Here is a 13,483-nt window from a genome sequence, read left to right on the forward strand (position 1 = left end):
GAAAGGAAGGAGGGATGGAGCATATGATAGGAGATGAAGGGGCAGGGGTAAGAAAGAATAAGAACAAGGGGATCAAAGGAGAGAGCAGGAGATGGGAACTGAAAATGTGTGAGAAAGGAAATGTGCAGAGAACAGATTTGTCTCTTTGCCATCGCACCAGCTGCACCTTCTGTTCTCGCTCCTACACGCCGTGCCCTCTCCTGCTGGACCAAAAGCGCTCTCATTTGCCAAAATAGCCCTCCCTCTTTCATAGTTTTTCTAAAGTCTCAGCTCTCCGGTTCTCCTCTGAGCTCTCCCCTCATTCTCTGTAACCTTTGCCTTTATTACTCAGGATGCTGCGTGGCCAGGTGGTGATGTAAGCTTCACTGCAGCCAAAACCACAAGGTCAGAAAGCTTTTAGTAAAGAAAGCCTGTCTTTTGTCTCCCCCAGCTGGTCGGAGGTGGTAACTCAACAGTACAGGCCATACTATAATGGGATCCTTCCACTACAAGTAGAAATAATACTTTGTAACAAGTAAAAATCCTGCATTTACGTTTTACCTAAACTTTAAAGATAATGTAAAAATTATTCAGAATGACACTTCTCATATGTAATTATAATATGTTTATTTATGCCCTAACTTGTAAGTATTGTTAAATGTTACAGCTCACATTGTGGAGAGGATGTTTACGTCTATGTACTGTATATTACAGTGGTGATATACAGTATAGATATAAACATCCTAAATTTAATGTACTGTATATTACAGTGGTAATAAGGAAGTCATATTACAGGGTCATCATCCATACTGGTAAAGATAAATATTCAACAGACTTTAGTATTAACAATAATTAGCTGTAATTGTGCTGTGATGTGTAAACATGTCTGTTTTGTCCCTTGCGCACAGAGATTCCTCCTGATTCTCTGAATCTTTTGATGATATTATAAACTGTAGATGGTGGGATCTTCAAAGTCCTCGCAATTTTACGTTGAGGAACATTTTTCTGAAATTGCTTCACAATTTTTAGATGCAGCTTGTGGCAGATTGGTGAGCCTCTGCCCATCTTTACATTCGAGAGGCCATGCCTCTTTGAAATGTTCCTACATCCAGTCATGTTACTGACCTGTTGCCAATTAATGTAATTAGTCAATAAATGCTCCTCCATTAGTTTTATTTGTGGCACTTACTTTTCCAGCCTTTTGTTGCCCCTATTCCAACTTCTTTGAGATGTGTTGGTGTCATCAAATTCAAAATGAGCTCATATTTTCCATGAAATGGTAAAATGTCTCAGTTTCAACCTTTAATATATTTTTTATGTTCTATTGTGACAAATATGTGTTGATGAGATTTGCAAATCATTGCATTCTCTTTTTATTCATGTTTACAGATTGTCCCAACTTCTTTGAAATTAGGGATGTATTTTGAGAAAACCATACATTTAAAGTCATGATCCTGGTCACTGGGGCTGGGGCGTTTACAAATCAAGTTAATAAGTTATTGAAGATAAAAAACTTTAATCTACAACAAAACGCATTTCTTATGCAAAATAATACTTTGCAGTTAGTTAACTTTTCATTTGTATGTGATAAAGTGATTAAGGTAATTCAAGGTAATGTATCTTAAACAAAATCTATACATTTGAATGCTACCCTGCGAACAGTATGTGAAATAATTCACTCCATGAGCCGGTTCCTTTCACTGAACCCCAAATCTTTATTAACCACTGCTTGCTCACAAAGATAGATGTAGAGAGGGGAAAACACACAAATGGACAGATGAGAGAAAAAGAGAGAGAGAGGCAGGTAGGATAGTCGCTGTCTGTAGTGAACTTCTGACAGTTGTCACAAACTGTGCTGTAGCTGTTTTATACTTCACTGAATCAATAGCACATGACACAAATATCTGTTCATCTACCTGCCATGTTCTGGAATACCCACACACGCACACACTCTCACACACACCTATGGGCCTACTGTGCATGTGTGACCGACAGGGTTCAACCTCAGGCTTCAACACCCCTGGTTACAAACAAATCGGATACTCTGAAACACTCATATACACCTTTACAGATGGAAATACTGTGTTCATGAATCATTGTTGCAGCTATACCTGTTATGGCTTAAAATATTTTTCTTGTGCCGGCCTTTCAGTGGAAATTACAGTGTCTTGGTGTGAAGTGCAATGATTCCAGTTGGCGCTGATGACGTTGAGCACTATTCTAGCCTCTATGAAAAGGAGAAAGGTGAAACTTTGTTTTACAGTAAGTTAAGTATTTGATTTAATGTAAGAGTCACAGTAACAAAGTCTGATCTCAGGTGATTTTTGCACTCCAGCATTCTTAGGAGCCTTAGCTGTGTTGTACGTTACAGTAACACTTGACTGAAATGTGATTGGAAGCTGGTTTCCGAGGAATATAAGAGGACCGCTATTGCTCAGGGATGTTATGTGAGCTTTCTGGTGCCAGATGGGCAGAGTTTAGCGGGCTCCTCCTGAGCTGTGTGCTATAAACAGCTAAACGCCTGCCCATGCAGAGAGCATGTGAGTGAGTGCCTCTACAGTATGTATGCAAGTACGTGGAGAGATGAAGAAGTTGCCGACAGAGGGAAGGAGGATGAGGATGGGCTCATTAAATGCTATAGTGTTCTCCTGCAGTACAGTCACCATCTACCTCACAGGAGTGGTTCTGCAGCGACGGCTTGCAGTCCCCACAGGAAAGCAAACTGTCCCCTTTCCCTCTTGCCAACTTTCCTGCACGTGTCCCCTGGTAACTGGAGCATTGGTGCAAAAACCGGATGGAAAATCACTCTGACCAAACACAGATCCAATTTTGCTTTCAGATCTCAGAGGTCAAATCAGTGAGGGCCCACTTGAGGGAACGGAGCCAGAATGCGGGCCTTGTGAGGACACAACCAGTCACAGCAAACATCAGCTAGCTGGCAAACTCACAACAAACATCTAAGCCTGTTACCACACAAGAGAAACCTAAAACAAAGATTCTCAGGCTGAAATGAACAAACCAATATAAATATGAAAATGAACAAATTATTACATCTATATATATATATGCAGGAAGGAGAAACAAATATAAAAATGGCACACTGCAATCAATACTTTTGCTGCTTGTATTGTACTGTATATAACAAAAAAAGAAGTATTTACAAAAACCATTAACCACTGCCACCTGTCAATTGGACTTTTTTTTTTTTCTCATTTGAAACAGAGCAAAAACATTCTTTTTGGGAGGAGTGGAGTGGGAGAATTTTTCTTTCCTTTTTTTTTAAATCATTTTTGCAATTTTTACCACCCCCAAGCCCATCTGAACCACCCACTGTCTTGAGGTGGAGTCACAGGGTGTGGTAGCGTCATGATAGTATGGGGGACTATGGCAGGTGGTGGAGAGGCGGGGACACGTAGGTTAAGGTGCGGACAGGGTATGGGGGGTATTTTTCAGGGTTGGGGGTGGTGGTGGAGGGTTTGGAGGCGGGATTTAGATCTTGCTGGGGCTCCTCACGCTGTCACGAGTTCTCTCATCTCCTTGTTTTTGCGCACCTCCTCAGCGTGCTTCTCCTAGTAAAAACAAACAGCTGATGTCATTTTTTTTCTCTGCTGTTAGTGCTGATGTATGTTTCCTGTCCACACCATTTTTCTTATTACAGCTTTGCAGTGACAATTTACTTCATTTCCTTTTCAGCCTCTTGTCAACCTCTCTTCCATTCAAAAAAAGCTTTATCTCCCACTCTTCAGCCAAAAAGCTTCGTCAAATTCCTGCAAACTCTGTATTTTTTTCGCATGTTTTTGTAATGAAATATAGTCAACTGACACTATGTTTAATACTAACATTTTTAAAATAAAGCCATAACATCCTTTGAACCACAATATGTCACATTGCATGGTAATTGAATCATTGCAATTGGACCTCAAATCAATGTCAATCTTCATGTCAGACTACTGACCAAATAGTGTTGGTTATGATAGTGTGACTGGACTTTTCAGACTCACACTTTTATTTCTCAAACACTATTGAGAAATAGTCATACCGGCAGTTTATAAAGGCTTATTATTTAGGTTAATATGTTTAACATTATGTTATTATGCTCCATAAAACTTTTCTTACAGCTTCAGATTTTACAGTGGTGCTGCTACATTTGCTTTCATGCAAATAAAATAAACCTAACTTACTATCTTCCTTAAAGGTTTCATTGTGCTAGAACTGATGACTTTACAAGTAAATGGTGCAAGACAATCCAAGGCTACACACCAATGACCTTTTTTCCAGGAATTTATGGTTTAGACAACTCACCTAGTGATGATTGAAACAGTATATTTAGAATTTGTCTACAATAGGCCAATTAAAATAGATTTTAATGCCAATATGCAACTTAAATTTTACTTTCTTTGTTTTGGTCTCTATTGACAAAGACCCATTTTTAAGGCCCCGTTTCTAGGGAGTTGGCACATGGATTTATGAAAATCTTGCTCTATACCTTTTCCTGCAGGCGATCCATCATGGCAGCCAGGTAAGCCATCCGGTTTTCCTCAGTCTGCTCCATCTTCATCTGGAGCTTCTCCTCGGCCATGCGGCTGAAGTTGCTGTTCTCCTCCATTGCCTTAAGTAGCACATCCCGCTCATGGTCTCGCTTCTCAGCCAGAGCCTGAAGTATCTGTGCCTCCTGGGACTGCAAGGGCACAATAAAGAGCAGGAGGTATAGTGAAGAGCAGCGGAGAGCATGTGTCAGGAAGAATGGGTCAATAGCAAGACAATGATTTCCTGTAATCTACTCACTGATTCTCTCTTTAAATGTAAGTATGAGTGTAAGCTGCTCACACATTTCCATCCATCTGGATGTAAGTGAATTTCTCCCCTTTGCTCGTTTATCTTCCCGTTTGAAAATACTGTTTGTCTGGCCTACAGTAGTGGACATCTGCTGCTGAAAAATTATGGGAAACTATGCTATTGATTGTGTAATTGATTTGTTGGTTTGTCAGTTGCTTGCCTGTATTGACATTCAGATCAATAAGATGCAGGAATTAGCGTAGAGTAGTTAGAGTAGATGTTTCATGGCAGATTTTCAGCTACAGTAAACAACATGTCAAGGTGTCCTGTTGTAAAAACATTCATACCTACTTAATTCATTTGTCCTTTTGTTTTGGATTAGAGATTGTTTATAAAAGGTTTATTTGAGCTTTTGGTGGCTCTTGGTATTTATTGAAGGTAAGTGGCACGTGGCAGGTGAAGCAGTGAAAATGATTGGAAATATCCTTACTCTCCTTCGGTCCTCAGCTGCCTCCAGTTTCTTCTGGATGTCCTCCAGGGAAATGTCCTTCTTTGGGGCGCTGGTAATGCAGTGGGTGATATCAGACACTGGGGAGGACGGCTTCAAGATGACCTCGAAGGCCTGGCCTGAGGCTCGCTTGTTAATGGGCTTAATGTCCATGTCTGCATGAGTGTGCATTAATGTAAAAGAATGACAGACAGAAAAATAATTCACTTGCCTCTTTATAAATTTTAATTAAGATAACAACTGTAATCTCCATTTTGACTACTACGTACCTTGAAAGTCACCCATGATGTTTTTGCGACCCTCGGGGTACAGACAAGAGCAGATGAGTGAGAGAACTGAAAGCTCCTTCATCTTCTCTTTGTAAGCTGTGGAGATAAATGGAAACGTGACTGTTAGTCCATTTGTTGCACAGGTGCAGCTGTGTGTATGCCAGCACACTGCTAACGCACAGGGCGTCAATAACCCACTAACATACAAAAGGATGAAACCTCATTAACCCACTTCTGCCTCCACAGGAGATCCTTCATGTAAATATGTAATTTTTGTTTGCAGAGATAATTATTCATCACATGTCCCAAAAAGGAAACTTCATCAAAGGATGTCTGGTAAAGAACAACTGCCTTGGGTTTTGTGAAAATTTTGCAGTCTTTGTTGAAAACCCATCACAAAGGAAACAGGATGCATGTGTTCTTACTTGGCCTAATTTCCTCAACAGCTAGAAAGCTGTCGTCCCCACAGGACTCTCCATACATCATTAGCTATGCATTTCATTTTGGTCCATTATTTATTAACGCAGCAAGACCAACGCCCCCACTGCCTCTCGGTCATTGTGTGGGTTACACCAAAAAACATCAAAAATTAGTTTATGCTTTCCAGGTAGAGCCAGGTTTTTTATAATGGAAAATGATCTTCGGGCTATTTCTTATCTTTTTTGTCTGTGGTTTATGGATAGACGCTAACAACCGAGGGTTTAGCTTATCAGCATACTACAGCAATATAACCGACCATTCTGCTGTATTTATGGTCCAAAAAGTTAATAACGCTGAAGCAAAGCTGGCGTCAAACCATACTGGATGTATTTGGCAGCCTGCACCCTGCGAAATAGGGTGGGACAAAGTGCCCCCAAGGGCAGACAGGAAAAAAAAAACGAAAGAAGAACAAACCTTGTCTAACCTTGATTGTTTTTGGGACCTTCTGTAATGTTCAGCAGCAGCAAGCCCTGCAGGGAGAGCAGCTAAAATATCTGCAGCACACTGCAGGTTGTGAAATTCTGCTTCTGCACATGGCTGCTGTTCTCTATCGAGGTACGCTGCCTCATGGCGCATATATGCATGCCAGCCTTCATAGTACGGCATAATCCATCACTCAGAGTTCAAGGCCTGAGGGGATGGTGTGTCACATTGATTCATGATTTACAGCAGGCTACAGTAGCAAAGCCAGAAATGAGATTTACTGTGAAAAAGCTTCTTCATGGTGGAGCATAGTGTATAGTGTAGTTAATCCAATTCCTCCTCATCGTGCTTATTCCTTCTCTCTCTTTCTTCTTCTTCGAACTCTGTGTGTTTTGCCTTCTGCCCTGCAGACTGGCAGACGCCACAGTAATGTGATCAACTCTCAGATGTAGCTCTCACTACTCTCTGATGGCCTTGTTAACCTCTTCCCAGAGGAGGAAGTGGAAGTGGGTAAGAGCAAGGCAGGGGCTGAAAAGTGAGAGAGGGTTTCGGTAGGAATGGAGATAAAGGTGAAGCTGGCAGAGAAACAGAAAAAATAGTGAGATGCCTATCAGAGAATGGAGAAAGATAGATAAATACTTTGGCTGTTTGGTTGGAGTTTTAAAGCAACGCTCAACCAACACTTCACAGACAGGAGGATTAAAAATCAGGAAAGGGGGCAGCTCCCAGGGGTCTTAGAATCACCATCCACTGCCTAAAGGAGAGCCTAATGGAAGCAGCCACCTCAGGTGGAGGGCACTTTAATTTGTAATTAGCAGACTGCACCATTTTGGTTGACAAGAGGGGGGAGCAGATCTTTTGCAGGATTGTCACAGGATCATTAAGTGCTGTGTGTATGTCAAAGCCCCAGCAGCCATTTTCTCCCACATGCAACCCTAGTCGACAGCTGAAGCCTCAACCAGTTCAGCAAAGCCGATTAAGTGCTTATAGAGGAGAATGGGTGAGACATTTTCTGTGTTCAATAATGAAAGTTATTTCCACAAATATTTGTTGAGTCCCTAATAATCAATTCCCAGTGATAAAAAACAGAGAGAAGCAACACATCTCTTGCTTTTGAGGAGCTATAACTATTTAGTGTTGGCCATTTCTGCTTATTTCCCTTTTTGATTTGAGGTGAGTAAACCTGGGTTTTTACCATGATTTTTCCAGAATAAACTTAATTATTTTTTGTTATCTTGGAAGACAAGACCACGCAGCGAACTGAAACTGAGCTCTAGCTCTATAATCTGTATCCTTGGAGATATTACTTTAACATCCCTAATCACAAGAATATGAGATTCTCCTGTGTGCAAAAAATATGGAATTATAACTGAATGTCTCCTGAGAGGCAACATCTCCTTTAATGAGTGTAGCAATAAGCTCATTCTCAGTGGATAAGAGACATAAAAATGATAAAGGACCCAGACTGACATTGCACCGCAATGAGTGTCTAAGTATCTATTAAAAAATGTTGGCTGAGTCTGAGACCAGCTGGATCTGGTGGTTTTTTTGACATCGAGAGTAGGAGATGAGACAGAAGTAATGTCAGACAGGGATGACTCCACTTTAATGCTTTCAGTCCTCCCCTGCAGGCTGGTTTCAACCAGTCAGCTCTGCACCCTCGCTCTAAGAGAGCTGCTCCTCCTGTCCTGAACCACACACAGGCAGCTGGCAAACCGCACGTCCTCTTTCAATCCATCAGCCAAAGAGCACAGATCATCAATATCTACAGCACTTCCTCCCCCGCAAGCATCCCTCTTCCCCAGCACCTTCTGCATCCCCAAGCCCCCGTTTCATCTGTTGCTGATATATTCTCCCTCAGTCCCGTCCTCTCTCTTTCTCTCTCCCTTCATCTGTTTCTCTCTCTATGCATTAGACAAACCACCACACCTCTCTTTGGTCCTGTTCCTCCCACACTGCTTGAAGAATCTGAATCACTTTGGGCAAAAAGGCACAAAGTGAAAAGCATATGAGAGATACAAGGTTATGATCAATTTACAGTAGATTGATCACAGCGTTCAGTGCCATCCTGGGTGCTATAACCTGTCTGTGCATACGCGTTTACAACCTGGCCACCCACTACCAATATAACAAAATTATGAATGTGGTATTACAGAGAAATTGGCTATTAAAGCGAACATTACCGCACTCGGACGAAATAAGGGCAGGTCTAGTCGTCCAGTGGAAAAAAGACTGACAGCAAGTTTTTACAAAACCACACCCTTTGTCCTTTCAAGAAGCTGCTGCAACAGAAAGGTATTTTTTAAATAAATCCTTAAAAGTTTTTGGTCGTTGAAATGCTAGAACATTTTGGAAATTCACATCACAGGTTCTCGATGCTTGGGGAGGTTTCTTAAAATAAAAAACTGCAAATCTTTACATATGAGAAGCTTTATGAAAGCAGTTTATTTGCTCAATTTTTCTTTTGACACTTTTGGCCAATTATGGAAATAGATGTCTGTTAAATTTCCGTCAAAAGACTAATTGATTAAGAAAGCTGTTCTTTCAGCTCTGGTCAACTTGCATAGTCAAATTTACTATGACTAAATCAAAACGCTTCCCCCAAAAATCTAAGACAAAATAGGCAATTGTGTCATGCATTACAATATTTTATAACCTGTAGATACCATTAAATTTGACATAACATATGCTAAATTAATTGACCCAGGTTTTAATTTCGATGAGCAGCGTCAGTCTCCACCAGACTGATGTCACCTCTTCCTCTCAAGCCTGCATTGAAGAGCAACAGTCATCTGGACCAGTAATGGGAGTGTGCCGCATTGATCGATGGGACTCAGTGATTAATCAGGATGAATTATGAGTCCAGGAGTTTTACGCACAGCCTACGATGACAATAGCGATGGCAAAGATAAGACAAAAAAATATAGCAGCGCTTAGACATGACTAGTAGTTGAAAATTGATGGTATTATTATGTCTGAGAAGCTTCTGTTTTTGTGCACAAAGGAACTGATTTTAGGACACCATGGCCACACCTAATTGGATATGTCAAGACTGCGTGATAGGGATCAAGAAAAGAGCTTAATGCACATGGGAGTGTTTGTAAGCAGTAGTTTATTTATGCTGCTGTAGCATAAGGACTTTAGGGTGTGTCTATGTATTACTATCCTCAGTTCTCCTCTAAAGAAATAAACAAAAACACACAGTTCACTAAAAATACAGTGATAGTGATCCTGCCTTGCAGTAGTTAAATACAATAAGTAGTAAATGTTAATTTTCTCATTAAACCTCAGAACTTTTTTCTCTGTCTCTCAGAAGTAGGAAAATCCCAAATATACCCCCGAGTCTGAAATATTAACAGCACTACCAGGTTTCTGTAAAAAAACATCGAGCCTAAATGAACTCAGTGACCTGCTTGAGTGCTGACTGGCATGATGACTGGTTTCTCCCCCAGAGTGTCTGATCCCCTGCCCAGCCCATTCTGCCTGTCCACAGCCCAAATGATGGAGGAGAGGGGAAAGAGGAGGAGGAGAAGGAGGAGGAGGAAGAGGAAAGGGGAAATAGGGGGTTAGTAGTAACTAGTGTCCCTCAGCAAACACACCATGCGGGACCTTTACTGCTGTCTTTCTGCACGTCCTTTCATCCATCAAGTGTAAATCAAACATAAAAATCAGCCACACACACACACACACACACACACTGCTCTTCATACCTATACACACCCCTTAAAACCAACACACTTTCTTTAATATTACATATGATTGATTTAGCCTATTTTGATTAAGTCAGAGACAGCTCACACAGTGGTTAAAATATTAAATCTATACTAATGAAAGCAAATCGGGCCTTGATATGAAAACCCATATGGACGCACACACAAGGCCTTCCATCTGTCTTAACGCGAAACCTTGTGTTTTTTTTTCCACATTTCTACCAAATACTGTTACACTGTGAATCAGTGTAAACACTGATAAAAATGCAACATAATGGCCAACATTTGCAGTCAGTCACCTCCCTTACAGGATTGGGGCGGGATGTTCCTGAGACGACATTCCTTTTCTCCATCTCCAGTCGTAAATTCTTCCCTCGACTGCAAAGCTATTCTGGATACGGATGCTCTTTTTTCCCCTCTCTCTGTCTCCTCTGTTTCTCATTCAAGCCTTAAGCACTCACCCACAAATTTCTTCAGCACGCTTTAGACTACAGTTATGACCTAGTTATGATGAGGAGATTTGTCACGGTGAAATGTTGCACACCCTGGAGAGCGGCTCGCTGGCTTTGAAACGACCGGAGATGTTGGGTGGGGTCGCTGGCGCTGCATTATGCTGCACGGCTCTGAGTCAGGCAATGAGAGGCAGGTGCAGCAGGCAGGTGTCGACGAAATGCTGCTGGAAAACCGCCTTTCTTGTGTTGATATGGATTATTTCTTAATATTTCTCTTGCTAAACACTGAATAAAAATATGCGTCACTGATAGTGATGGAGCTCACGTTGATCACCACTAATTTAAAATCAGACAAAAGCTCCAAAAATTATTCTTAATAGCTACAACCAAGATTGAGCAAGTGGAAAATGCTGCAATAATTGTACAACTTATTTTTTAATGTGACTTCGGAAAGAATTTGGCCGCTCCCTCTCACCATCCCTCAGCATCCTTTTGTGTCATGGGTGTCGCCACAGCCTCTCAGCATCCTCAAACCTGCGAAGCCTCAGTTATCTCAGAAAAAAATATACAAATCAAATACAAAACTCACCGATTGCGGTCTTAGCCATTTCTGTACGTTGGTGCCGGAGCGGGTTGGCCCAAGGAGTGCGCGCTGGTGGCTGGATGAGACTCTTCTATGGGTGAAGGGACTGCTGGTAAGGCACTGAGTCAGCAGAGACGGGGGCTGCCGGTGCGCCTGGTGGTGCGTTATGAGCTGCGTCAAGTCCGCGGGAAATATCTACTACAAGACCGGAAACTTGTAGACTTGGCTTTCAGAATAAAAGCACAATTGCGCATAGTCGACAATGGCCCACTTGAGGCTACAGTGTCACAGTGGTGTGTAAGTAGGCTTAGTAATAACACAATTACCTACTCTAGTTCCACTCAGAGCTCCCATAATTAGTTTTAAGCAAAATACAATTTCCCTGATTAAAACTTATGAAATGTTAGGTGTTTATGTTTTTTTTTATACCTTTTAGTAAACTGATTATCTTTAGGTGTGCAATGATTGGTCGCAACAAAAATTCAACGACTTCCGACGTGTCCCTTTTGAGAGTCGCCACAGCGGAACGTGTTCCTCACATTGAGGTGGCATGTGATTTTACACCGGATGCCCTTCCTGCCGCAACCCTCCCATTTTATCCGGGATCGGGACAGGCACTGAGGTGGCATTTGGGGATATACAGCTGGTGGGGTGGGAGTTGAACCAATGCTCTAAGCCACCAGGCCCCCGGATGATTGGTAGATTCGTAGAAAGGAAACCTTTCGCTTTGAGAAACCATATAATACACTGTTTTCTGCCACTTCATGGACCCAGTTTCTCAGTTAACTGAGAAAGTAATTAGCAGATTACTTGATAACAAAAATAATGATGCACAGAGGTATTCAAGGAGGGACGCTGTATTTGTCTTTCTCTGTACCAGAGGGACAGATTTGGATGTGGTTGAGGTAGTTATACTTTTCTTACTGGGAGATTGGGGTGTAGCTATGGCTGAATTTATATGTCAAAATATCTTTGGATAACACACAGATCCCCAAGTTGCTCCACGTGTATAATTAAAAATTGCTTTGGATGAAAGCACCCGGAAAGTGACCAAAAAAAAAAAAAAAAAAAAAAAAAGCACTGCTCTCTTTTGAAGATCCATTTCTCTGGATATCTAAAGCAATTCCTTATTTTACCGAGTTTCTTATTTTTAAACCTATAAATTTTTTTAATGGACAAAACGTTTTATTTTCATGGTGGCATTTAAACACAAGTTAACTTTATTACTATTGACATCCTTATATCTTCATTTACACGTCGATGTCCTTCCAGAATACAGTCAGTTTATATTGTTTGGTTATTTAGCAACGTTAAGATGCTCCATATTTAAAATTGCTTTATTTTGAAATTGCGAAGGATAGGAAGTCTTAAAATATACAGTGACTGCCCTGACGCCTGCTCAGTAACGAATGCATGTATGTAGCTCCTAGCTGGATACCATACTCCCTTAAGGCGCCTCTCCAAACCAAAACCCCGACAAACCCTGTCTCCCCTACTTGAGAGTTCAGGCCCTGCGTTAGAAATCTGACCATGTGGGTGTTTCCTCTCTTTGTTCCTCTGGCCAAGAGCAGGTACAGAATCTCACGCCATGGTGTCGAAAGTCGAAGAATGATTGCTGAAAGGAAAAACATTTAGATTTTACATACTTTGTAATTGCCATTTTAACAGTATTTTTGGGTTGAGGTACTCTATCTTCTTTATGACGATGCGACTGCAGGAGAATCAGGCTAAAGCAGATTGAAAACCAGGTGCTTAATCTTCCTCTATGGTCTATTTGATGAGACCTAATGCATAAGGTCATATCATATAGGCTGTATTTAATGCAGAGAAGTATTACTGCAATATTGCAAATTCTGTCACTTCACAGCCAAGCAACCAAATAAATAGGCAGAATCTTTTATTAAAAATGCATCAGTAGGTGGCAGCAAATCCCATGTTTTAGGTCTTGGGGGAACTTGTTAACCACCACAGTCATTAAGTAGTATTACACAAATCTGGTCTAATTCATGTGTTTCTGCAGTTTAATGTTTTTTTCCTGTTGCCAGTAAAAGAATCCAGAAGCCAGAGATGTAGCCAAGTAAGAAATATGAATTCAATATTGAGCAAAGCTTCCCAGGTTGTAAGTGATCCTTCTCATCCTTTGTACTTGCACTTTGAACCTTTGCCCTCGATGTGATGTTATAAATAAGAAAGAGCCATCACAAAATGTGCAAAGTAAGTTTCCTTTGAAGTTCACAGAAAGATCATTTTTCTTTCATTTTTTGCCAGCATGCATCTATGAATAATTTTCAATTGTTGAACTA

The 13,483-nt window shown here is 41.1% G+C and overlaps 1 protein-coding gene across 1 annotated transcript; it reads right to left on the bottom strand.

Annotated features, from left to right (window-relative positions):
* Window positions 1-1,854: 1,854 nt before the first annotated feature.
* Window positions 1,855-11,351, bottom strand: stmn2b (stathmin 2b). Its single transcript, XM_067500500.1, has 5 exons — window positions 11,187-11,351; window positions 5,533-5,628; window positions 5,246-5,418; window positions 4,466-4,657; window positions 1,855-3,548 (listed from the first exon to the last, which is right to left on the bottom strand). Exons 1-5 carry the CDS (start codon window positions 11,203-11,205, stop codon window positions 3,489-3,491), a joined length of 540 nt encoding a protein of 179 aa, XP_067356601.1. The 5' UTR covers window positions 11,206-11,351; the 3' UTR covers window positions 1,855-3,488.
* Window positions 11,352-13,483: the final 2,132 nt, after the last annotated feature.

This window comes from Channa argus, chromosome 1, assembly GCF_033026475.1.
Source record: "Channa argus isolate prfri chromosome 1, Channa argus male v1.0, whole genome shotgun sequence".
NCBI lineage: Eukaryota > Metazoa > Chordata > Actinopteri > Anabantiformes > Channidae > Channa > Channa argus.